This window comes from Xenopus laevis, chromosome 4L, assembly GCF_017654675.1.
Source record: "Xenopus laevis strain J_2021 chromosome 4L, Xenopus_laevis_v10.1, whole genome shotgun sequence".
NCBI classification, from domain to species: Eukaryota; Metazoa; Chordata; class Amphibia; order Anura; family Pipidae; genus Xenopus; species Xenopus laevis.
The window spans coordinates 122,343,212-122,371,188 of NC_054377.1; the positions used below are offsets into that span (position 1 = coordinate 122,343,212).

At 39.8% G+C, this 27,977-nt stretch overlaps 1 protein-coding gene across 3 annotated transcripts; it reads right to left on the bottom strand.

Annotated features, from left to right (window-relative positions):
• Nucleotides 1-27,583, bottom strand: atrip.L (ATR interacting protein L homeolog). 3 transcript variants are annotated; one of them, XM_018256673.2, is made up of 14 exons: nucleotides 26,830-27,583; nucleotides 25,428-25,843; nucleotides 21,873-21,940; nucleotides 20,294-20,464; nucleotides 19,564-19,673; nucleotides 17,525-17,691; nucleotides 17,363-17,434; nucleotides 15,426-15,552; nucleotides 13,245-13,883; nucleotides 8,623-8,765; nucleotides 7,732-7,823; nucleotides 1,625-1,711; nucleotides 513-765; nucleotides 1-232 (listed from the first exon to the last, which is right to left on the bottom strand). In XM_018256673.2, the coding sequence occupies exons 2-14, from the start codon at nucleotides 25,822-25,824 to the stop codon at nucleotides 165-167; spliced, it is 2,394 nt and encodes a 797-aa protein (XP_018112162.1). In that variant the 5' UTR covers nucleotides 25,825-25,843; nucleotides 26,830-27,583; the 3' UTR covers nucleotides 1-164.
• Between the last annotated feature and the right edge of the window lie 394 nt (nucleotides 27,584-27,977).

Consider the following 27,977-nt stretch of genomic DNA (forward strand, 5'->3'; position numbering starts at 1 on the left):
TGTTTTGTAGAAGGTTAGAATTTATTATTTCAGGAGTACAGTATTCACAGTTCCACAATACTGGAAACGGAAGGAAAAAAGTTTCCAGATAAAACTGTACCGACATAAAAAAAGTTCATTAAAAGAGACAGCGTATAGCTGATCAGAAGATCCACGGTAGAAAGTCATGTGCAATCCATGTATTCATCCTCTGTTTCAACTTCAGGGGGGCAGAGTTCATCCAAGGCAAATTCTGTAACACAAATATTAACAGAGAACAATTAGGAAACCAAACTAGAAATCATAATGAAATACAATAAACTTGCCATGCAGTTATACCAAAAGTCCATAGGATACCAGGAAGAAACATAATCAGAACAAACAGAATATTATTTCTTACAATGAGTCAATGAACACAGACCTCGAGGAAGTGCAGAAGAATCAAATTGGCTGGTTACATGATTTGCATGAAATATCTAGTATTGTAATGAACATAATTAAAGGAGAGAGTGAAATTCGTGGAAAATGTTTACCTTCATTATCTTTCAACACCTGCACCTTCTTGAAGAGGATTCGGACCCCGGGTAAGGCCTGGTCATACTGGTGCAGGACCTCCAGGCAGTGCTCATGAAAGTTTCTGTCTTTCTGTGAGAGCGAGTGCAGCAAAAGCACAGCATCCCGTAAAAACTGCACCATCTTGGTTTTAGTGGCAGTCAGTACTTTTAGAGACAAGCGTCGCAAACCCAGCCATTCTCTGTGCAGCATCAGGACCACTGCTTTAACAACCTGCATAGAAAGAATTGGTAAATGCAGACTAACAGAAACTTCTTATCAACTAATCTTACCATGGGACTATTCAACCCTCTACTAGAATACTGCAATGGGTTTGGCACCCGCGGAATCCCTGCAAAGTGTTCCAGGTTTTGGGCAAAAAGTCCCCGATTTCCTGGCCAGTCAGGGGGTAAACTGGCTGGGTACCAGGCAAAAGTTTTGGGCTTGATCCCTCCCCAGTGGTCCCAGGAGGTTTCTTTAGTTTCCCTGCATTTTCAGCCCCGGGGTGACGTCACTTCCGGTTTTGCAGGGCCCGGAACTTTTTTTTTAAAGAAACTTCGTGACTTTTGGCACATGCGCAGAAGATCCTTACCGGTAAATGCCTCGTACTGCGCATGCGCCAAAAAACACTGGTCAAAGCAGGAAGAAGAGCACTCGGGAGAAGATGGCGCCCATGAACTCGGCAGCAGAAGACCTGCACTGAGGGGTAAGTAACAAGTCAGGGGCATTTGCGCGGGGGGGGGGGGGGTTTCTCCGTACAGGTTCACTTCTTAAAGTACAGAGGGAAGCAACCTATGCTGTAAAAATGTCATCCCCATAGAATATGGCCCGCAATGGAAAGGTGGAAGAGATCCCCTTAGTGAAAGATTTATAGAGATTCACAAGTGCTCAATTACACAAGTGACTAGGTCTTCCCTACTCTGTTAAGAAAAACTTTATGAATACAGAATGATCTAAAACCTACTAGACTCACAGGTAGTGTCCATAAAACACCAACAAAAATAAAGAGCTTTAACACCAAAAACTGCCATTTAGGCCTGTGTATATAATAAGCTTCCTTAAGAATATCTGATAAAGTGGCCTGGGAACTTACCTCTCGGTTACACTGGCATAAAGTCTCTGAGGTGGTGCTGAGAGGGCTCCAGCCTATCACAGACAGTTTGGTAAGGAAACGAACCACCTAGTAAAGACACAACTTATATTATTATACATATATATATATATATATATATATATAGAGAGAGAGAGAGAGAGAAATAAAAGGAAATAATGTACAGGTACAGGATCCATTATCTGGAAACCAGTTATCTAGAAAGCTCCGAATTTTGGGAGACCATTCTCCCAAAGATTTCTTTATAATCAAATAATTCAAAATTTTAAACATGATTTCCTATTTATTTATTTTTTTTTATAATTGAAGAGTACCTTGTACTTTATCCAAACTAAGATATAATTAATCCTTATTGGAGGCAAAACAATCCTATTGGTTTTTTTTAATTTTTACTTGATTTTCTAGTAGACTTAAGGTATGAAGATCCAAATTATGGAAAGACCCCTTATCCCAGGTCCCGAGCATTTTGTATAACCGGTCGCATACCTGTGCTATCTATTGTAAAATAAAAGTATATTTAAAGTCACCAAGGGGTTCCATAACCATATAAAGATAATAAATGTCTTGGTTGTAGAGATAAAGTTCATGAAAATACTCCCATCTGATTGGTACATATTGCATCCTCCATATTGGTCTTATATCATACGGACTTAAGGTAAAATCCACCGAGATCTGAGTAGTCTATGTGAGCGTGCAAAGGCAGGTTGCTAATCAATAGTTCAAAGTACAGAAAAATAGCACTGACGGATAAACCAAGAATCCATAGAATATCTGTACAATAATTTACAAGTTATTTGTTAGAAACCTTTGAGCTTTTGCCCAGTAGAATGGGCTTCATACACCTAGCCAACAAAAAAAAAATGAAAGGGTTTTGCATGTATTTATGGTTTCCCGGTACTGGTATAAATGCATGCTTGGTTTTAAAGGAACAGTTCAGTGTAAAAATAAAAACTGGGTAAATAGATAGTCTGTGCAAAATAAAAACATGTTTCTAATATAGTTAGTTAGCCAAAAATTTAATGTATAAAGGCTGGAGTAACTGGATGTCTAACATAATAGCCAGAACACTACTTGCTTTTCGGCTTTATAACTCTGAGTTAAGGCCCCCATACACGGGCCGATAAAAGCTGCAGACAGACCGAGTCTGCAGCTCATTCGCCCATGTGTGGGGCCGTCCGACGGGCTTCCCCAATCAATATCTGCCCAAAAGTCGGCCAGATGTCGATCAGGCAGGGTAAAAAATCCCTTTGAATCGCGAACGCATCGTTAGTTGATGCGGTGCCGTGATCCAACCGCAGTATCGCCTCCATTCTGAACCGATCGATGGGCCCACGATTGGATCAGTCCGATATCGCCCACCTCAATGTGGGCATATCGGGAGAGATCTGCTCGTTTGGTGTATGGCCACCTTTAGTCAGCAACTTGAAGGGAGCCCACAGTGGACATAACTGTTTAGTGAGCTTGCAATTGATTATTGCCTGGTAACCAATCAGTGGAAACCAAAAGAGCTGAAAAGCAAGAAGTAGTGTTCTGGCTTTTATGTTACACATCTGCTCACTCCAGTCTTTATACATTACATTTTTGGCTAACTAACTATATTGAAAACATTTTTTTATTTTGCACACCCTATTTACCCAGTTTTTCTTTTTATACTGAACAATTCCTTTAAATAGCTACCACAGTTTAGTTTATATAAATACAGTTTTACAGTGTCCCCCTATTTTGCAATTAAAATGTTTTCACTCCCTTGGTTGTTGGTTCAACGTGGTTCACCTGGACCTCTGGTCTGCTTCAGCAAGCATTCCTTAGTATATTCAGGTTCACATGGGTGCAGGGCCCACCAATAAGATTTTTGCCCTAGGCCCCTTGGTACCTTAAAGAGGCTTTCTTTACAAATAAGCTGCTATTTAAGATAAAATTGTGCTATAGGAAACATTTACATAAGAGCATAACAAAAAGCTGTGTTGACTATAGTGGTTTCATTTCATACACAGGAAGAAAAAACACTTCTTCCTTCTTCAAGATTCCAGGGCCAACGCATGCTCATTAGAGTGAAAAAGGCTGCTTTATTTGTTAAAGGGCACCTGTTCTCAAAAAACATTATCCCCAACCAAAGGTGCATGCTAATAGAGCCAGTACTCCGGTTGGGGGTAATAGTAGCTTTTTTAAACAACCCCCAACTGGAGTACAGGTTCTATTAGCCTTCACCTTTGGTTGGGGTAATATTTTTTGCCAAAATCCACACCCACGTGAAGAAAGAAGAAGCAAGAAGAGGGTCGCTCCGTGGTGCTCAATGGGAGAACTCTGAGCCGGGGAAGTTTTATACTAACAGGAGCAGCCCAGTGTAAGTGATTACAATAACTAAGGGTGCCTAACTTTTAGAACACCCCAGTGATTTAAGCTTTCCTTTTTTTAAAACACCCACCCTGTTGACTTACATATGCCTTGCCATTTTTAAAACCTATTTTCCAAACGTAAAAATAAAATAAAGTTTATTTTTGTGCAATGTTTGTGTGTTCACGTTGGAGTAAACAGTATGTTCTGAACTGTGTATAACCTGAGAAAAGACAGAACAGTGCATATACACAGAGTGTACCAACACAGTTAATCCTACAGAAAACAACCTGGCTGTTATGGCAACAAGGCTTTAGAAACCAACCCTTCTTGAGGAGTAAAATCAAACCCATAAGAACAGTGTTTGCTGTTAGTACAGTCATATGAAAAAGTTTGGGAACCCCTCTTAATTCTTTGGAGTTTTGTTTATCATTGGCTGAGCCTGCAAAGTAGCAACTTCCTTTTAATATATAACAAGCCTTATGCAGTAGTATTTCAGCAGTGACAAAGTTTATTGGATTAACAGAAAATATGCATCATAACAAAATGAGACAGGTGCATAAATTTAGGCACCCCAACAGAGATATTACATCAATACTTAGTTGAGCCTCCTTTTGCAAATGTAACGGCCTCTAGACAGCCTGTTTCAAATCATCCCATAGATTTTTGATCTATGTGACGGCCTTTCCATTACCTCTGCATAAAGAGGTGTGTTTAGGGTCATTGAATATCCAACCCCTGCGTAACTTTAACTTTGTGACTGATGCTTGAACATTATCCTGAAGAATTTGTTGATATTGGGTTGAATTTATCTGACCCTCGACTTTAACAAGGGCCCCAGTCCCTGAACTAGCCACACAGCCCCACAGCATGATGGAACCTCCACCAAATTTGACAGTAGGTAGCAGGTGTTTTTCTTGGAATGCGGTGTTCTTCTTCTGCCATGCAAAGAGCTTTTTATGACCAAATAACTAAATTATTGTCTCTTCAGTCCAAAGCACTTTGTTCCAAAATGACCATCTAAATCAGGGGTCCCCAACCTTTTTAACCCGTGAGCCACATTCAAATGTAAAACGAGTTGGGGAGCAACACAAGCATGAAAAAGTCCCCTGGGGTGCCAAATAAGTGCTGTGATTGGCTATTTGGTAGCCCCTATGTGGACTGGCAGCCTACAAGAGGCTCTCCCTGGCACTATACTTAGTTTTTATGCAATTAAAATTAGCTTTCAAGCTGAAAATTCAAAAATAAGCAACTGCTTTGAGGACACCGAGAGCAACATCCAAGGGGTTGGAGAGCAACATGTTGCTCACGAGCTACTGGTTGGGGATCACTGATCTAAATGAATGAATGTCTAAATGAGCTTTTGCATACAACAAGCAACTGTTTTTGGCGTGAGTGCAGAAAGGGCTTCTTTCTCATCACCCTACCATACAGATGTTCTTTGTGCAAATTGCTCTGAATTGTAGAACGATGAACAGATACACCATCTGCAGCAAGATGTTCTTGCAGATCTTTGGAGGTGATCTATGGGTTGTCTGTAACTATTCTCACAATCCTCCACAAATGCCGCTCCTGTATTTTTCTTGTCCTGCCAGACCTGGGTTTTACAGCAACTGAGCTTGTGGCCTTCCATTTCCTGATTCCATTCCTTACAGTTGAAACTGACAGTTTAAACCTCTGAGCTTTTTGTAGCCTTCCTCTAAACCCTGATACTGAACAATCTTTGTTTTCATATCTTATGAGAGTTGCTTTGAGGATCCCATGCTGTCACTCTTCAGAGGAGAGTCAAACAGAAGCACAACTTGCAAGTGGTCACCTTAAATACCTTTTCTCATGATTTAACACACCTGCCTATGAAGTTCAAGGCTTAACAAGCTAATCCAACCAATTTGGTGTTTCCAGTAATCAGTATTGAGCCGTTACATGCATTCAAATTAGCAAAATTACAAGGGTACCCAATTTTTTGCACATCCAGTTTTTCACATTTAATTTAATTCCATACAACTGAATACTGCTTCACTAAATCTTTTTTCAGAAAACACCTCAGTACTCAGATGTTCATGGGAAATGAAATACATGCCACTGTTATCTTTTTTGTTGAAAGTGGGGTAAATTATTATGCAGACCTAGAGGGATTCCCAAACTTTTTCATACGACTGTATATCAAATGTTGAAGTAAGTAGAAAAGGTTCGTTCTGCACTGAAGGCGTGGTGGGGGAATCCACTGCAGCTGCTTGATTTAAACACAAAAACCTGATTTCTGTAGGGAAGCGCATCAAGATTCTCTAGTGCAGTAACCTCTTTATATGGAAAATTGCAAGTTCCCATGTGCTTTCTACTCACAAACCATGTGAAAGATGCAGTAAAAAAACGATACTGGCAGTGCCAGCTCCACTTTGGTAAGATTGCCTGTTCCTCAGAGGTAAAACCATCAAGTGCACAAATCAAGCAAAGCCACTAATCTTTCTTCCTTTCTTGAATTAAAGGAAAACTATGCCCCCAAAATGAATACTTAAGCAACAGTTTATATCATATTAAGTGGCATATTAAAGAATCTTACCGAACTGGAATATATATTTAAGTAAATATTACTCTTCTACATCTCTTGCCTTGAACCCCCCATTTCGTGATGGTCTCTGCCTCAGAGATCACCTGACCAGAAATACTACAGCTCTAACTGTAACAGGAAGCAGAAAGACACAACTCTGCCTGTTAATTGGCTCATGTGACCTAAGAAGTATCGTTTGTTTTGTTTATGTATACAGTGAATCGTTCGATCCCAGGGGGCGGCCCTTATTTTTTAAAATGCCAGTTTTCTATTTAGGATTACCCAATGGCACATACTACTAGAAAAGTATATTATTATGAAAATGGTTTGTTTAAATGAAGCAGGGTTTTACACATGAGCTGTTTTATGCAATATATTTTTATAGAGACCTACATTGTTTGGGGGGTATAGTTTTCCTTTAAAACCATCTAGCGGTTATTCATGTAAAGAGAGAATATGCCAATAAAGGAAGTTGCAACACTAGGGATACTTTTGCACTTCCCTATAGAAATCAAGTTTGTAAAACAGATTGAGTAGTGAAGGGAAAGTCCTTCGAGATCTGTCTGTGCAGAAAGTATGTGTCTAAAGAAATACATTGTTGAGGCAATATGCCAGTGATCCCCAACCAGTAGCTCGTGAGCAACATTTTGCTCACCAACCGCTTGGATGTTGCTCTCAGTGGCCTCAATAAGGCGTTTGTTTTTGAATTTCGGGCTTGGAAGCAAGTTTTCATTACATAAAAACTAAGTATAATGCCAAGCAGAGCCTCCTGTAGGCTGCTAGTCCACATAGGGGCTACCAAATAGCCAATCACAGCCCTTATTTGGCACCCCAGGAACTTGTTTCATGCTTGTGTTGCTCCCCAGCTCTTTTTATATCTGAATGTTGCTCACTGGTGAAAAAGGTTTGGGTCCCCTGCAATATGCAGTGTTATATTGGTTGAAGACATTTTATTTTGAATACAGGGCAAGAAGGAACCCATAAGTATAGAATATGGGATTTATGGCAGGAACAAGACATTATTTTTGGAGCAGATTAAAGAATTAATTTACATGTAACACGAGCTTTCCAGGCACTGCTTAGGAATTCTGTTACATGCCATGTAAGTAATCAACAGTTTAGGGTCATGGCGCAATTTCTACTACCAAACACTGTGTGCGCACGCCTCCGCCCTAAAGTGTGGAAATACTATTACAGTTGGACGCACCTCATGCTCCAACTGAAGCCAAAGCGATTCTGATGCAGACTTATCTGGTCCTGAAGTGATGTACGTGTAGAGTGCAAGCAGGATGCAGGATTCTGTAGTGAAAAGAAACAGCTTTATATGTAGCAGAGGATGTGTTAAGTTTACATAGCAAGATCATAAATTAAAAAACAAATTAATTGCATAAGGAACAAATGATATAAGTACTTTTTTTTTTTTAAATGGGCAAGATTAAAATTGCAAGCTGAGCCAGTCAGACTTTTCCTAGAGAAAACACAAGAGGGAAACAACTATACATTATCATCTTAAAGGGATTCGTCATGATTTTTATGATGTCGTTTTTATTTCTAAATTACACTGTTTACACTGCAAGCCATTCATTCTACCATGTAAAACTTCACTCCTGAACCAGCAAGTATATTTTTTTTAGTTGTAATATTGGAGTGTAGGCAGCCATCTCAAGTCATTTCTGCCTGGTCATGTGCTTTCAGAAAGAGTCAGAGCTGCACTATGAAACTGCTTTCTGGCAGGCTGTTGTTTCTCCTACTCAAGTGTAACTGAAGGAGTCGCAGTAGGACACAGATTTTTACAATTTAGTGCAGTTATTGTATCTGCCAGTGAGCTGTTATCTGGTTACCTTCCCATTGTTCTTTTGGTAGGCTGCTGGGGGGGGGGGGGGTAGGGTGATATCACTCCAACAGTACAGCAGTAAAGAGTGACTGAAGTTTATCAGAGCACAAGTCACATGACTGGGGGAACCTGGGAAATGGACAATATATCTAGCCACATGTCAGATTTCAAAATGAAATATAAAAATGAATTTTGAAAAATACATGTTTTCCCAGGACAGTGTGCAGTAAATGCTTCCAAAAACAGCCTACATGTGGCACATACCAGAGCATGAACAGAACAGGGAAGACAACCTCTGGTGATCAGCGAGTGCAGCCAGGAGTCTGACAGTCATGTGGGCCACAGACACGGGGGACTCGGCAGCCAGGCAAAGTAGCAGTGAAGGCTTTTTTAATAAGTGCTGGAAGCTTTTGAGACATGGTAGAAAGAAGTAAAGGATAACATTATTGCAAGCAGCCTGCTTCATACTTTATTATAGCTAATCACAGCATTTATAGATCATAAAGCTAGATTAAATTCCTGTAGGACTGGATACAGATTAAACAGATGTTTTCATCAAATAAATACACACTTCTAATGCCATTCTATTCTTACTTGTGCGATTTTCAGTCCCATTAGTGCAGATGTAATATGTTCATACATTTGTAGCTTTGATGATTTTATTTGATCCATTGAGCTCTGCTTTCTTACCTCTTCTACACTTAAAGTCATACTAACACTAAACATTTTCTTTTCAAAATATTAATCTACATTAAAAGTTACCTATAGGTCACGTTGATCTTTTTCGCTGAAAGTAATTGTTACTTGAAGTTCCTAAACCTGACTGTTTTGCCAACCCGACTGTCCCGTCTCAGTCTGTCAGTTAGAGTTTCTAATAATAACCGACTACTCCTGCACAAATATGGCAGCCCCCTCATAGAGGAACATGGGGGTAAGAAACAATATGGCAATATGAACAGCAACAATATATGCAAGATCATGTGTCCAGAAGCCCTAAGAGAAGACCTCAGTAAAAGCAGGACGAAGGGACCTGTGAATAAGGACCAACTGCAAGAAAGCTGGATCTATGAGTAGCCATTCTAGGAGAGTGAGCCAGTAAGGACTACAGTGGTGTGAAAAACTATTTGCCCCCTTCCTGATTTCTTATTCTTTTGCATGTTTGTCACACTTAAATGTTTCTGCTCATCAAAAACCGTTAACTATTAGTCAAAGATAACATAATTGAACACAAAATGCAGTTTTTAAATGAAGGTTTACGTTAAGGGAGAAAAAAAACTCCAAATCTACATGGGCCTGTGTGAAAAAGTGATTGCCCCCCTTGTTAAAAAATAACTTAACTGTGGTTTTTTTTTTTTTTTCAATAATGTTTTTATTTATTTATATGCGTTACATGTTAAATGGCATATTGCAGGTACAATAATGTAAATAACAACAAAAAAAACACAAAAAAAAAAAAAAAACACAAGTATAACAAAATAAAAGTCAAGTGAGGTAGTAGAGTTGTGACTGCACAAGTCACTTAACTGTGGTTTATCACACCTGAGTTCAATTTCAAAGGTTATAAAGCCATTTCTAAAGCTTTGGGACTCCAGCGAACCACAGTGAGAGCCATTATCCACAAATGGCAAAAACATGGAACAGTGGTGAACCTTCCCAGGAGTGGCCGGCCGACCAAAATTACCCCAAGAGCGCAGAGACAACTCATCCGAGAGGCCACAAAAGACCCCAGGACAACATCTAAAGAACTGCAGGCCTCACTTGCCTCAATTAAGGTCAGTGTTCACGACTCCACCATAAGAAAGAGACTGGGCAAAAACGGCCTGCATGGCAGATTTCCAAGGCGCAAACCACTTTTAAGCAAAAAGAACATTATGGCTCGTCTCAATTTTGCTAAAAAACATCTCAATGATTGCCAAGACTTTTGGGAAAATACCTTGTGGACCGACGAGACAAAAGTTGAACTTTTTGGAAGGTGCGCGTCCCGTTACATCTGGCGTAAAAGTAACACAGCATTTCAGAAAAAGAACATCATACCAACAGTAAAATATGGTGGTGGTAGTGTGATGGTCTGGGGTTGTTTTGCTGCTTCAGGACCTGGAAGACTTGCTGTGATAGATGGAACCATGAATTCTACTGTCTACCAAAAAATCCTGAAGGAGAATGTCCGGCCATCTGTTCGTCAACTCAAGCTGAAGCGATCTTGGGTGCTGCAGCAGGACAATGACCCAAAACACACCAGCAAATCCACCTCTGAATGGCTGAACAAAAACAAAATGAAGACTTTGGAGTGGCCTAGTCAAAGTCCTGACCTGAATCCTATTGAGATGTTGTGGCATGACCTTAAAAAGGCGGTTCATGCTAGAAAACCCTCAAATAAAGCTGAATTACAACAATTCTGCAAAGATGAGTGGGCCAAAATTCCTCCAGAGCGCTGTAAAAGACTCGTTGCAAGTTATCGCAAACACTTGATTGCAGTTATTGCTGCTAAGGGTGGCCCAACCAGTTATTAGGTTCAGGGGGCAATTACTTTTTCACACAGGTTTGGATTTCTTTTCTCCCTAAATAATAAAAACCCACGTTTAAAAACTGCATTTTGTGTTTACTTGTGTTATCTTTGACTAATAGTTAAATGTGTTTGATGATCAGAAACATTTTGTGTGACAAAAATGCAAAAGAATAAGAAATCAGGAAGGGGGCAAATAGTTTTTCACACCACTGTATTTCATGAGCAGCCTCAGTTGGCTTGATCATTTGTGTTCAACAGTTAGGGACGCCTTGTATAATTAATTGTTTCAATGAATCACTGAAGTGAAGAGAAGGCTGCATGATGTCCTTGTATCAAATTAAGCAAAACATTTTCAGAACTGAATGTTAAAGCTGCACAGATTTACTGATTTTCAACTGGACAAAGAAAATATAACAAGTAAGAGTATAGACCAAGCTGTTGCTGCAAGGCTGTTTCTCACATATGGCCCTTTCTATCTTAAACATCCTTATATATATACATTGGAGAAAAATATTTCTGGAGATGATGTCCAAAACAATTAGACAACAAAAACAAAGATCTGATTGTTTTACACAGCATGATAAACACGCCCCATAGTGTTAGGGTCACAGCGAGGATGAGAATGTATGAGATCTGACAATGCATACAGGAGGGCTGATATCGGATGGAGGAGACCTAAGCACGGAGTTGGGAGTGCAAAGACCTGACAACTGATGCAGATTACAGGGAGGGAGCAAAACAGATGACAACATGTGCATAAGATTTAAATAAAATGTTTCAATAGCTCATATGTAAGTGAGAGAGTATATCTTGAGATGTATATAGTACTTATATCTTATTAGTTTCACTTTCTTTACCGAATATGAAATATTAGCTTCTAGGGCTGGCTGATAGTTCCTTCCCCAATAACAAAAACAATATTTCCTGTGACCCTGACTTTCATGCAAGTTAGGAAACATCCAATTCCGTGGTTTATGGGCTTGGCTGGTAAGATGGATGTGATTGCCTTTGCCTCCCACCCCCCACCATGTTTTTCAGTTTCTCACAGATGTTTCCTGAACCAGATGAAGCAAGACTGCGAACACCAATTTGCATCTTTGTTCTAGTTCCTATGCTTGACCTGCACCACCATTTCACCTATGATATGAATGCAAAGTACACCTCCTGCACCAGCCACCTGCCACGTGAAAATCTGAAGTGTAACAACTACCTGCTTGTGAGCCTTAAAGGACATGTAAACCCTCCCTACAACAATGTAATCAGTGAACAGCCTCTTTGAAATATTTGCCACTCTGGTTGTTAAAAGGTTAACAGTAAGGCTGAGGCATCCCATTAATCAATTAGAATTCCTACTCTCTCGAACCCACCCTGCCCCCTTCGTCATGAATTTACTTTGGCTTTTGGCTAATGAGCATGCTCAGTTCTTCTCAGCTCTGATTACTAAACACACCCTCCAGTCTAACAGCCAATGAAGAGATAGCATTTCCCATAGAAACTTTAGCGGACTGATCCTAAGCACCTCTCCTGAGCTTAGCTTAACCATTACAGTGCTCAACCTTAGCAGAACTTTTTATCAAAGTATGTTGTGCCTGTGTAAACCTGCATTCTCTTTGCACATGTCAATGTTACTGACAATGTGTCAGAGGGAAAATGGCCTCTGGGTGAAAGCTGCTATTTGTTTTAGGAAAATGTGATGGCGCTGCCAAATGGAGGGGGTATATGCAGTACAAATGATGTGGCTTGGGTGGGGAAGATATGGACAAATTATATACAGTACATGGTAGGCAAATGTAGGCTTTACATGTCTTTTAAATATCATGAAGGGATGTATCTTCCCCACTGAATATTATTTGGACAGGCCTAATGGTGACTACACGTACCAATAAAAGTTTCCTGTGTTTTTCGGTATGTATATAACCCTGACTAATGTCCATTTCAGTCAGTTTGTCAATCAGTCAGGTTTGAAAATGTCATCTGCTGATGTACCGTATCTGTCTGCTGACCTGAGCTAACGGTACAATAGAAAGGCTGCCATCACTTGTACGACTTCTTGTAAGTTATCCATCTGTCCTGGTAGGCTACTATACAGGAATGGCCTGTGTATGGATACCAGGGATTTTTGATACTACTGTTAACAGGATTTTGTTTGCCTTCTGTAAAGGTTCAAATTCATGGATTATAAAATGTTTAGTGACAGCCTTTAAATTGCTGTGTTGATAACATTATTCTCTATTCTTAACTCAGTGTTTGAGTGAGTTAATATTACCGTTAACTCATTACTGTTAAATATATTTTATCCCCAAACATTTTTGCAGTCAGAGGATGGGAAATCATGACAGAATTGTCTTCTGTTGTGCAAACAATAAAAACTCTCTCTTACCTGGACAACAGTTCAGTGGATGAATTTTCTGCTAATTTTACCAGTACTCTCAGAGTTTGGTGCCAGATGGTGTCTCTATGGCACATGGTGATATTGACGCACAAGAGCTGTACAAGTTTACCAAACAAAGGATGCGGACATTGAATATCACAGTGCTGATCATCACAGACAGTATCGGTATTCAATTTTGAAGTTCTGGATTCCTGTTCAGCCTCAGAGCAATGTGTTGTGCACTTCAGTAAAGTGCTCACTACTTCCAGGCTGTAAAACACCAGATGATAAAGTATCCTTAGAGAGGCCAAGGCAGGTTCTACAAGATGGTAGAGGATGTCCTCAACACTGGAGGCCAGACTTTGTTCTGTTCTGGAGGGGCCTGGTCCAGACTTCTCAAAGGTCTGCTGGGCTTGACAGTATACAGTGATGTGATATTCAACTAGAGGCAAAAGGTGCACAGCCCCTGCAATGGGACTCAGTTTGTTCAAGTGTAATAACCCACTCTGTATTGCCGTTTCCCTCTTGCAAGTCACATCTTCACCCACCGCAATGGAATTAAGACCAGTAAGGGCTAATTTCTGAGCGTCTCTTAGTGCAGAGCCCTGAGCCGAGGACAAGACACTGGAGCAGGATGTTCCACTGGTACTAAGCAAAATAAAATGATGCAGTTATGAAATGTAGCAGACACAAGAACACTGCATAGTAGGACAGATACTGCCTTCTAAATACGAATAAATGTCCTAAAAATATTAAGGTAAACTAAAGTACATTATAGTGTGCAGAATGGAAGGGTATGTTCTGCAAACCCCTCTCCCATTTGCCTCTTTAAATACTATGGTCAGAATGTCCCAGTAGCCTTACTGAAAGCTACATATGGAAAAGCAGCATCGCCCTCTGCTGGATGTATACAAAAATTGCTGCAGATATAAAGGAAACACAACTGAGTTTCAATAGTGCATAATCTTTTAAATAGGGATGCACCAAATCCAGGATTCGGTTCGGGATTCGGCCTTTTTCAGCAGGATTCGGATTCGGCCGAATCCTTCTGCCCGGCCGAACCAAATCCGAACCCTAATTTGCATATGCAAATTAGGGGCGGGGAAGGAAATCACGTGACTTTTTGTCAAAAAACAAGGAAGTAAAACATGTTTTCCCCTTCTCACCCCTAATTTACATATGCAAATTAGGGTTCGGATTCGGTTCGGTATTCGGCCGAATCTTTCACAAATGATTCGGGGGTTCGGCCGAATCCAAAATAGTGGATTCGGTGCATCCCTGCTTTTAAATGCTAGAAGGAAAATAAATCATACTTTTAAATCATGTGGAAAAGGTTCACCAAAATGATTTTATATGCAAATGTGAAAATTCTTTTAAATTGTCTTTAATGTATGCTGAAAATGGAAATATATACTTGATGGATATGCAGAACAGACAACATGACACATAAAAATCACAACTATAATATAGCTTCTGTTTCTTTTTTGTGTTAACTCAATTTGTTGCATACAAACACCACTCAGATATTCTTACAAAGAACAGTAGTAATCCCCAATTAAATGGGTTGTTTTAAAATAACAATGCCCTATTCTTAGCAACTTTCCAATTGTTCTTCATTTTTCATAGATGGGGGTTGCTGATCCCAGTAGTCAAAAAAATTTGCTATGTGAGGCTACAATTTTGTAGTTCTTGTTACTTTTTATTACTTATCTCTCTATACAGACCCTCTCCTATTCATATTCCAGTCTCTCATTCAAACCACTGCCTGGTTATTAGAGTAAACAGGACCTTGGCAACCACCTAGGTGCTGAAAATCCAAACTGGAAAACTGCTTAACAAAAAAAAATTAAAACCAATTAAAATAGAATTAAAATAGAATATTAAAGTCTTTATCATACCAACAGTTAAGTAAAATGTGAGTCACACCTAACAAATCGTATTTAGTATAGTACACATTCGTTCTACTACCTCTTTTATACTAGCACCACCTCTTACTGACAGTGTTACCATTACTCCCATGCAAATTCCATTAAAAAATATACATAACTGATTTGTGTTCAGGTTTACTCAACCTAGTATTATGCTTCCCTCAGCGTTGGTGTGTCTTTTTGAAGGAGATGGCATATTAAGGGAATACTGTTAATTGATTTTTAGTGTAAGTTACAGTGTAAAATAGACAATGGTGCTCACTTTTTTGCATGTGCATTGCGTCCGGGAGAGCCAGGTAAAGACTCTGTGCTGCTACTGAGAAGGTTACAGAGGCCAAGAGATCCTGGGCATATGGGCTGTTGCATCAAAGCGTTTAGCAAAAGAGAACCTGAAAAAGAAAACATTTAAACCAGGGCTGCCACTATCAAGGGCTGAAACTAGGTATAAATATAAAAGTAGCCTCAAATGTTTATCATAGCTTTACATAGTAATATATAATAGGTAAATAAGATATTATGAAAATGGGCAAATCAAGATGCTAAATGGTAAAACCTATGTTAAATAGAGTGATTTTCACAAATGTTCTAAAAACTAGGGATGCACTGAATCCTTCGTGAAAGATTTGGCCAAATACCGAACAGGATCCTAATTTGCATATGGAAATTAGGGGAGGGAAAGGAAAAAGTGGGGAACAATATTTTACTTCCTTGTTTTGTGATGAAAACTCATGTGATTTCCCTTCCTGCCACTAATTTGCATATGCAAATTAGGATTTGAATTTGGTTCGGCCAGGTGCAAGGATTTGCCTACTAAAATCCCTACTAAAAACCAACACATTCTCCACATATTCCTTTCCCCTGTAATATATTATTCCTCTGACATTCAGCTGTGGAATTGCTGTACAACATCTGTGGATGTTGGAGAAAAAATGGTGAATTTTTAAAAAAACTAAGGCTAATGGTACACTAGACAATTTCTCCACTAGCATATTTTTATGGCAGAGAAACATGTCACCATTTTTGGTGAATTTTGCCCCAAAAATGGTGCCCTTTAATGGTTAAAAGGGAGCAATCGCGAAGTTAAATATTCTCTCTTCACCTGATCTCCTTACGTGATAAACTTATCCAATATAAATGTGTCCATCAATTATATATCACTCCTATAAAGCTTCAGAAAATTGGCCGACAATCTAAGGCAGGGTGCCCGAGATGTCAATTACCGGAGGCATCTTTCCTACATTTGGCGTCGCAATGCCCTCCGATACAGAGATTTTGGCAAAGGGTGATGAAATACTTGGCAGACAATCTGACATTGCCACAAGTGTGCTCCCCTGAGGTCTGCCTACTTGGATTAGTAGAAGAATTACTGCCACTAAACAGGGCCAGGTCGCTCATGAGAACAACCTTATATTATGCCAAGAAAGAAGTAATTATGGGTTGGATGGGCAACAACCCTCCCTCAGTAGCTCAATGGATCAATCTAAATAATAAAGCCCTTTCATCCGTTAAATTTACCTACCTAGCTAGAGGTTGCCCTGGAAAATTTGAAAAGATATGGGACCCATGGCTAGACATTAATCCACTTGAGCTCCCAGAATTGGTTTATGCCAGCCAACCAGCCCAATCAAATACAAAGGGGCAATGTGTTGTTCACAAGCAAGGTGTTATGTAGGGTTGATATTTTTTATACCAAGTATTGATGATTATGTGCTCTTTATTGTACCACATAATGGACACACCAAATGTTGACTCTTACCATTATTTGTGAACCAAGTACTTGTATGTACTCCCCTACCCCCCACCCTTGAAAATCAAAAAAATATTCTCTTTTCATGCAGAATATTTAATTGATTGTATTTACAAAGTTTTTTTATTTCAGTGTGCTGAAGCTCATATTAAATTGTGATTTTCGCAATAGTTCCTAACTGCCTGTCACAAGCCAGAAAATGTCAATTGCAGGCAAAACACTGGGGTGCCCAGAATGGCCATCAGGTGGGGACAGGGGGTACGGCAGACAAGGGCTTCATGGCAGAGGGAAAATTATGATTTGCGATTGCATAAGGGGCAGGGGATGGGCGGTGTTTGGTCATAATGCTGGCATTCATCACTGAAGCTAGTTGCATTAGATAGAGCCATGTCAGGAAAATCACCCATGTAGATGCAGTATATCAATATAAATAAGCATCTTGCGTTGCTCACCTTGACTGTTTTTCCGTTGGGCATAGAAGAATGAAGAGAAAGTTTTCGAAGACATAGGTAAAGCTTCAGGTTCTGCAATAAAGAACAAGATATATAAACGCATTTCAGGAAATATTTCTAAATGCAGCTCCTGTATAAATCCATCCAGCTGGTATGTCTTACCTTTACTAATAACTGGAGTTCGAGGACCAATCTGAGCTGAAATTAATGGGGGCGTTCTGAGGTTCATATCTGAGCAAAATGATTCCTTTGTGGGAAAGCTGCTTCTCCCAGGCAGTGGAGATGAACAAGCCTCTGATTTCAGGCCTTTAGAGGGGCTTTTCTTAGGACTGCAATTAGAGAATAGCAGAAGAGAATCAACAAATGCACATTAGTCAGGAAAGGGATTCTTTGTTGCATCAGTTTTTGATATTTGTAGATACAGGTATGGTACCTGTTATCCAGAATGCTCGGGACCTGGGGTTTTCCAGATAATAGATCTTTCTATAATTTGGATCTTCATACCTTAAATCTACTAGAAAAGCACTTAATCATTAATTAAACCCAATAACGTCATCATATAAATTTTGGGGAAAATGTCAAGCCAAAATCAGCTATTAACTTAACATGTCTTAACATTGGCCTGTAATCACATTTATCACATTCTCATGAAAGGGTGTCACACCTCACATGAATGTATACTCATTTATATCAATGCTTATCATGTAACTTCGTAATGCTGTGTATATCTGCGTTTCCTCATTTTAAAGATTTCTCATGTGGATAATCAGGGGGTCATATATTTTTGCTATTCAAATTTTACTTGCAAATCCTAAAATTTGGATTCAAGTACCATGTGTCATTTTGCATAGTACCTCAATGTGGGTCTCCATATGCAGTTAATAGGTATCTAATGGTGCTGAGCTCAAACTCTGAAACAACAAATAGTGGTGTGCCTTTAAATGCTACCAGTGTGTAAACAATGCATTTTTACAAACCCAATGGTATTTTCATGCCTAGTATTCTAAACCTATAAACAGAGATGTGTTGGAGATAATAATGCATGGACACTTCAGTTATGATGAGGAGAAAATTTATTATTACAAGGATGGCTCACCTTTAAATTAACTTTAAGTATGTTATACAATGGCTAATTCTAAGCAACTTTTTAATTTGTTTTCATTATTTATTTTCTATAGTTTTTTAATTATTGGCTTTGCTCTTCTTACTCTTCCCAGCATTCAAATGGGGGTCACTGACCACATCTAAAAAACAAATGTGCCATATGTATTGTTATTGCTACTTTTTATTATTAATCTTTCTATTTAGGCCCTCTCCTATTCATATTCCAGTCTTTAATTCAAAACATTGCATGGTTGCTAGGGTAATTTGGACCATAGCAACAGGTTGCTGAAATTGCAGACTGGAGAGCTGCTGAATAAAAAGCTAAATAACTCAAAAACCACAAATAATAAAAGATTAAAATCAATTACAAATTGTCTCAGAATATCACTCTCTACTTCATACTAACAGTTAACTCAAAGGTGAACAATCCCTTTAAGTATTATGCCGCTATGATTGCAAGGACTTGGGATGTAAATTTATAGGCTGTAAAGACAAGAAATAACATGCAAGCAGAAGCTCACAAGTGTACTTTGTAAATTCACGGAGTTACCAGATTAAAATCTGCAATCACGCTTTATATAATTGTAACAAACAGGAAATGACAGCGCTTAGAGGCTCGCTTCAATTTTATTGCATATACCAACATTAAAAATATAGGTTAGGTTGAAACCCATTGAACCCTGTATGCAAGAGCAGAACAAGAAGAACTTATTTTGGCTGCCATTCTTGTTACTGTGCACTGGTTTTGGGAAATTATCAATCATATGTCTTAAATAAGTGCAAGATCGGAGTATTGCCAAACTTGTAATGGCTGTCACCAGACGGAACTAGGTGGGGGCGTGCCCTGGTGTGGGCCGTGCAGCCGGGCCCCGCCCCCCACCCTCTTTCGTGCGGCGATGCAGCCGCTGCGTGACTGCCGGGGGGCCCTGCTTGGGGTGCGGGCCCTGGCCCAATTGCACCCCCAGCTCCCCCGGTAGTTACGCCACTGGCTGTCACTACTGGTTCTAGATTTTTCTTTTTTCCATTCTTATCGTGGTAAGTAAATTTTCATTACTTCTACTTCAGCTAATGTACTAAAACACACTTCGCTCACATACCTAACCACTGGTACAGAAGTCCTGTTGCTGCGTTCACAGTTCTGGAGTTTTGTTCTTAGTTCATTCATTTCTGCATCTTTAAACTCCAACTCTGACTGCAAAGATTGCATCTGACAAAAGAAAAACATAAATGTTCTTATGAGAGAAAATTATATGGCTTATGTCAAAATCCTGGTACCTATCTTGACAATTCTTGAAACATTCCTTGGACTGAATGTCCAGCGAAATCTATTAGCTGCACCATGAAATCTCCTGAGGTACAAGTAGACTATGCCTATGTTCTAAAATAGTACCTGCTTCTTAGAATACTTTGCAGTCCAATCATTTTGGTGGGGACTTTTGACATGGGTGAGGCCTTGGAGATAATGGTACAAAACCCCTGGGCACGTGTAGCTCCTTTGTAAGAAGCACTGTGCCCTTCTACATCCATAAATTCCATTCATTACACACCAGAATTTAATTGAGTCAGTAACCACTTAATAAATACTGATCAAAATGTATAATAAGCTTGACTAAGAACTGCCCAATGAATACGCAACAGGCCTAATGCTTGCACCGATAAAAAATGCAACCATATCACAGGCTGCATAATACTCTACCCACCTCCCACCAGCCCCCCACCTCCTAAAAAAAACTGCTGGTTTGCAAAAAGTAAAAGTGGACCCACTTCTTACATGTAAGAAAAATAAACCTTACATTGATGAAAATAAATCACAAGAAGACTATATACTTTTTTGTTAAGCTCTCGCTCCTTCTCGCTTTGTATCTGAGATTTTTCCTTCTCCATCAACACATGAGAGATTTTTTGCTGCTCCAGGTTGGACTCCGTCTGACGCAGAGCATCACGCAAGACCTTGATTTCACCATTTTTAACAAGAACTTCATCTTGTAATTCCTTCAGCTGAATGAAAAAAAGCAGTGGAGACATTGCATCAAGTACTGAATATTGTATGAACTTAGCAACACAAATGACAAACATCACATTACAGATATATCAGGTGTGCAGAAAAAAAGTAACACAAGCATTGGAAAGAGAAGGGCTCATTTATGAATGGAGCAATTAATAAAGCTGCCAATACAATACAGCTATTTTCAGCATAATGCATCATGCTTGAGGTTTGCATGTAGCGACAACAAAGAGGCAGTGTCAGGTAGGCAAAAACCTTCCTTATTCTCAATATGCAAGGGCATATCTGTGCCCTTAATTACTTGTTCAGTATTAACCACCTGCTAGTATTATTAGCTGCCAATATGGTTTCAGAGGCCTGTGTGGGTGCTCAAACACAAATGCTTTACTAGGTTTACAAATCTTGTGCCCATATCAAGCACAGTTTAAGTTAAGTGCTCCATTGGTATGATGTTCTTTGTAATTGAAGTAAAATAAATAAAAAAACAAAAAGATATAAAGGAGTAAGAACAGAGAAGTTGAGTGCAGGTACTAGTTTAAGTACACAGGTAAGTCAGAAGTATTGTGGAGAGTGGAACACACATATGAAAGGAAAAAAAGGGTTGCTTGGATAAAAATAAACAAGTTAGATATCTATAAATGGAGTGAGAGAAATTTCTGATATATCTCTCCAAACTCAATTCACTGGTTCTGGAGTATTTGCAAAGCATTTCCTCTTTAAAATGTTTTGTCATTCAGTTAATGCCCACAAAACAGCTCTGAATAGCTCATGAGCATCTTTGAGTTAACAAAAGTTTTCCTAAGAACCACCTATCCTAGCAGAGTTTGGCATTTCCATCAGGGCCATGACACACTGGGCATTTTGTCAGGATGAGATGAGCAGCAGCTAATATGTCCCAGGCACAAATTCTTATTTATAGTAAATGAAAAGAACCGAGTGACTTGAATGGAGCAGTGAAAGGTGGACCTCCAGAACAAAAAATTGAGCAACTATGAAAAACACTGTACAGGAAACCCCTCCCTTTGCCCCAGCTGTACCCTGTTTGGCTTTAAGATAAGGAGCAGCTCATTAAGTAGAAGCTTCTCAGTGGACTGGTTATGTGTGTTCAGATTTTGCCTTGTTTTAGTGCAGCAAATACATACATATTTTTCTATTAGAACTGTAGGCAAAAAGAAAATTCAATAAAGCCCTATTCGTTGAACTCATTTATAAATGAATGAGCACAGGTGAAAAACAGTTTTTCCTCTCAATTTGACTACAGTAACGTTAGATTTCCTTCCCTAAGCTTGTTCAAAGTATAGATGTCTTACTGTGGAATTATTAGAGGTTGATTTTGTTACTGATACAAAAACTTCTAAAATGCAACAGGCTATTATCGGACCTAAGATAAAAGGTGCACACCTTATGCGTCAAATCTTCATGATGAACCTGCAAAACATCCAACTCCACAGCATATTTTTCTTTATGAGCTACTGAAACAGAAAGGGGAGAGAGAGGGAAAGAGAGGAAAAAATAAGATCAAAAGAGCAAAACACATTTCATTTCACTCATAGCATGTATCCATAGGCTAGGGATGCTGAGACTTTATCAGTGTGGAGTCTACATCATATCAGGACCTACAACCTGAAGTGTTCCACTACTATGAGAATTGTGACTTCATTGCATTACATTAAAATAACACACATACAAATTGTTATATATTAATTAACAACTCATGTACATGCTAATTTGTTTGGGTTTCCTTCAGGTACGGGTATGGGGTCCATTATCCGCAAACCCGTTATCCAGAAAGTTCCATATTACGGAAAGGCTGTCTCCCAAAAGACTCAATTTTATCAAAATAATCCACATTTTTTTAAATTATTTTTTCTGTAATAATAAAACAGCACCCTATACTTGATCCACATTAAGATACAATTAATCCTTAATGGAAGCAAAAACAGCCTATTGGGTTTATTTAATGTTTACATGATTTCTAGAAGACAAGGTATGAAGATCTAAATTTAGAAAAGATACGTTATCCAGAAGATCCCAGGTCCCAAGAATTCTGGATAACAGGTACCTGTTCTCTGGTTTTCTCCCACACTCAGGCAGGTAAATAGGATCCTGATAAAATTGACCATAGCGTGTATAGGGACCTTAGATTGCAAGCTCGACTGGGGAAGGGACTGAGAGATGTATAATCTCTGTAAATTGCTGCAGAATATCAATCATAATAATAATAATGAGAAGAAGTAAGTCAGTGATCACATGGAATTGCTTGTGAACAATGCTGGGCTTCTGTTCTAAAGATCGGCTCGTAGATCACCTTTTGACCCCCCATGCTAAATAAGTTTGCTTTATACATATATGTTTATATTTTCTCTGCTTCCCTTACTGGGTCACTTTACATTCCATGTATACCCCCCCCCCTTTCAACATGAGTGCAAAGAATAGGGTATTCCCTGAATATGCTTTCTGCCTATTGATTAAGTAACAAAAAAAATCTGTTTTCTGTTATTTCTGAGCTAAACAGGGAAACCAAAGGAACTCTATATGGGGGTTATGTAATCAAAGATACTTAGTTTGCCCAGGAGTAGAAACTCATAGCAACCAATCAGCAGGAAGAATTCACTGGTCACCTGTTTTAAAGCAAACATCTTATTGCATGTTATGGGTTACTGCTCCTGGGCAACCGTTATTACATATGGGAGTAAGTTTGGTATTTGCTAGGTAGATAATTAAACTACCAGTATACAAACCCCTTCCTTGTCCCATTGTTCATTATGCAGGGCAACTTCCAAACCTGGAATAGCTTCAATGTCCCTTTTTGCCCTCTTTAGCTCCAGAAATAACAAAAACAGTTGAATTATTTTGTTTGTTATTAAAACAATAGGCAGAAAGAATATTCAGCACAAGCCCGTGTCACTGCACAAAAGGGTATATTGAACCTTATTGTCAATAGAGTGCAAGATGAATACATTTCAAAATCAATCCTATGCTGGCCCACAATCACTTGAAAACACTTCAAAAAGCATTTCACCTGCATGTTTTGATCATTCAATGTCAAAAGCTATATTCCCTGTTTAACTAAAGTGTATGAATAATCAGGGTCACATTTGCTATAAGACACCTGAGTGCATGAGCCATGGGTTGCAGCTTTAGGGGGATAAAAATATCCTCGGCCTGCCACCGGACAATTTCAGCTAAATCCGTAGGTTGACCCTCTTCTAGTCTATAGACATGTGCACATGAGCCAATCAGGTAGGGGAGAGAGTGGTTGATGGGGTCGTGACACCTGCAGATCGACACTGTTAATAGTGCCTCAACAAAGACAGGTAACATGGTAGTTCCCATTTATACATTAAGGGCAAGGCCAGACGTGGCGTTTTTAGAAAATCTCCGCCAGCCGTAAATACGCATAAACTGCACTACCACTGAAACAAATGGAAATCCGCCACAGGATGCCAGTATTGGCGTTTTTCAAGAAAAACGTCAAGAAACTACCAAATCAATAGTTTGAAACCACACTTTGCGTAAATACGCAGCGTATTTTAAATATGGCATCCAAATTCTCAATGAGAAAAATGAGAAGTGCATGTTGGGAAAAGTAACCTACATGCTGAAAAACGCATGTTGACGGTAGCGTGTGGTTTCAGTGGCGAATTTACGCCAGGCGTTTCTTTTTTAAAAACGCAACGTAAAAACGCCACATCTGGCCTTGCCCTAAAGGATAAGTTCAAATTTGAATTAACTTTTAGTATGTTATAGCGAGACCAGTTCTAAGAAACTCTTTAGAAGATATTCATTTAGCATAGTTTTTAATTTCTATTCTTCATTGCAACCAATAATTCTATCCGATTGTCAGGGTCACTGATTCCGGCAACTTGTTCCTCTTCCAATACCTCATTTCTGTCTGGATGCTAGGATAACTAAACAGATGTCTAAATTCAAAGCATAAGAAAACTTAAATTATTCAAAAGAATGCCAGTGTCTTCACTATACCAAAGTTTCATTTTGAGGTGAACTACAAAAAAAAAAATGGCCTGTGCAAGTTGAGCACTCAGACATATAAAAATATATTTGATAGCTCACCTAAGTATGATTAGATATTGTTTGTTTATTTTCAGTATTATGCATCATCTGCAAAACCTTTAATTATTTTTTGTATGCCAAGGTTTTCAACAATTTCGGATACACTTAAAGGAATACTGTCATGGGAAAATATTTTTTCAAACCGCATCAGTTAACAGTGCTGCTCCAGCAAATTTCTGCACTGGAATCCGTTTCTCAAAAGAGCAAACTGATTTATTTTTTAATATATATTTAATTTTGAAATCTGACATGGGGCGAGACATATTGTCAGTTGCCCAGCTGCCCCAAGTCATGTTACTTGTGCTCTGATAAACTTCAATCACTCTTTACTGCTGTACTGCAAGTTGGAGTGATATCAACCCCCTCGCTTTCCCCCCAGCAACAGAACAATGGGAAGGTAACCAGACAGCAGCTCCCTTACACAAGATAAGGGCAGAGACACACACAGCAATTCGGGGAGATTAATTGCCCGGCGACAAATCTCCTCTTCTTCGGGGCAACTTATCTCCCCAAACTGCCTCTCCTCCGGCTAGAATAAAAATCGCTGGCAGGATAGCACTCGGAGTTCTTCGTTTTCCGAAGTCACCAGAAGCAACTTCGGAAAACGAATCGCTCCGAGTGTCATCCCGCCAGCGATTTTCATTCTAGCCCGCGGGAAGGCAGTTCGGAGATTAGTCGCTCCAGAAGAAGAGAATTGATGTGTGTGTCTCTGCCCTTACAGCTGCCTGATAGATCTAAGAACAGCACTCAATAGCAAAATACAGGTTCCACTGCGTCACATTAAGTTTCATTGAGCAGGAGGAACAACAGCCTGCCAGAAAGCAGCTCAATCCAAAAGTGCTGGCTCTTTCTGAAAGCACATGATTCTGTTTGCTGGAATACCTTGTTGTTCCTTTTCATTTCTGTGTGATGAAGACTGTGGCTTTGTGACATTTAATGTATTTGCCGGCTGGTTAATTATAACAGCTTTCCCTTGCTGATAATTTGTTCTGATACTTGTCATCCCTGTGTCCTGGGTGTAAGCTTGTGATGCAAGGATGTCAATCTCTTCCAGGTCGTCAGCTGTAAAATCTTCATTGTCATCAAAAGGGTCGTCCATTGCCTTGTAGTTGGCATCTGCCGCTCGGTGACGCTTTGGAGGAGGATACCTGCTTCTGTCATAGTTAGTGCTCTGGGCAGCTTGTGGCATACTGAGAGAGGAGACGACTTGTACCCGCCCTGTGCCGTGCAATACAGAGTTTTCCCTTTTCTTATTGGCAAACAAGGGGTTAGCAGACATAATGCACGCACAAGAAGTCCTGTGATTGGGGGTAAAAAAAAAAAACAATATTAGAACACAGTTTACATCATAAAGTAAAGGGGACAGTATATCTTCCATTGAAGAAAAATACCATCTTCGGAATCTGTAAAGTATAAAGCTAATTTTCATTCATTTAAGGTGCAAACTGGAAGTTCACCTTTTCACATACACGCTCCTTATCGCTTCTTCTCAGAGGCGGAGCTCTAAACTCACCTGGGCAACTATTGGGGAAGTTCCTTAGAAGCAGGTGTCTATTCTAATTCTATTAGGCAAAAATGTGATGTTTGTAGGGATGCACCGAATCTAGGATTCGGCCTTTTTCAGCAGGATCCTGATTTGGCCGAATCCTTCTGCCTGGCCGAACCATATCCGAACCCTAATTTACATATGCAAATTAGGGGCGGGAGGGAAATCGTGTGACTTTTTGTCACAAAACAAGGAAGTAAAAAATGTTTTCCCCTTCCCACACCTAATTTACAAATGCAAATTAGGATTTGGATTCGGTTTGGTATTCGGCCGAATCCTTCACCAAGGATTCTGGGGTTCAGCCGAATCCAAAATAGTGGATTCGGTGCATCCCTAGATGTTTGCGTCTACAACCCCTTTCGATTGTTAGAGCGTATGGCCAGCATTTGGTATTTGCCTTTTTGATATAGTAAAACTGCACATAACATTTAAAGGGGGGATGTAACTTGTTTTCTAAATAAAACACAGCAATGCATTCAGCCCAAGGCTAAGCTTTCCCCTATGAGGTACAATTGTACATATTTGCCTATAGGGCTCTCAGCACCTTGCAGTGTTTGGCTGGGCCCTGTGTGTAGCGTTGGTAAGAAACACGGTTGTATAACTTGTATTTAGTACGATGTTACCGTTGAACAAGTAGAATGAGGGGTTTATAAGGAAAAGTAAAAAGTGCCAACTACACCCTCCAAATAATGACTCATGACCCACATAATGTTAGTCATTTACTGATAAAAAAAATACCTTAATGAATCCCCCTCTCCATGATCTGTAAAAAGTTTTGAGAACAGGCAATAGAAAGACAAGCGCTGAATCTGGACGATGCTACCTGCGCGCCCCCGACGTCTTACTTCTTCCTTCCGGCTCAAACCGGAAGTCGGTAGCTCAGCAGCGGGGCATTCCGATTCTGGTCCCCTTTCTTGTAAAATGTACGGCTCGTTTGGGCTGTGTGGATCAGGCGCAGTGTGTGTGTGAGGGGGACGTTGGGACCGTTAGAGGAACCCTGAGGGAAATTCTGAAGGAGAGAAAGGCTGGGGAAGAGGAACGATTAGTGAAAGGCTGGGTGAGGGGAAGACTGATGGAGAGGAACGCTGGCAATGCAAATTATGTGTGAGGAGCGGTGAGGGGAAGGAATGCTAAGGGGTGAAGCGGTCTGACTGATAGGATTGGTTGAGACAAAGGCTGGCGAATACTGTTGGGAAGGCTGTGTTGGTGGAAACGTTGTGTGAATCGAACGCTATTTGGAAAGACTTGAGGGGCCTTGTATTGTTGTTGCTGCTGTTTTCATTAGTGCATTAAGCAGGGAGTGAGGGGAACACTGAAGGAAATGCTGAGTGGATGGGAAGGCTGTGTAAGCTCTGTTTCTATCCTTGCGTACATTTTTTCTTTCTTTCACAGAACTTCGACGCAGAAACTGTGGTTCGTGTTGTCTCACTTAACAACACTAAGTTGAGAGCTACAATGTAACATTCTGGGTGCAGTTTCTGACGAGCTTGTCTTTGTGTGCTTTGACCGTGACACAGTCCATAAAAACCCCATGATTGATTTGTTTTGCTATTCTGACTGCTGAGAGTGCAGAATCCACGCAGCTTGTGTCAAATGTTGTCTTTTACATCAAGTGATCTCTCTCTCTTGGGGGCAAATTCACTAAAGTGCGAAGCGGTTCGTGCAAATTCGCCAGCGTGACGCCATTTCGTTACTTCATTGATTTACTAACGGGCGCTGGTGTAAATTTGCTAGCAAAGTGGACCTACTCTAGCGCTACTTCGCACCCTTACGCCAGGCGAAGTTGCGCTATGCGAAGGGACGCAACTACACTAATTCAATAACTTGCGCAAACGTTACCTCTTGCGCTAGACTTGCCTTCCTCAGACCAGGCGAAGTGCAATAGA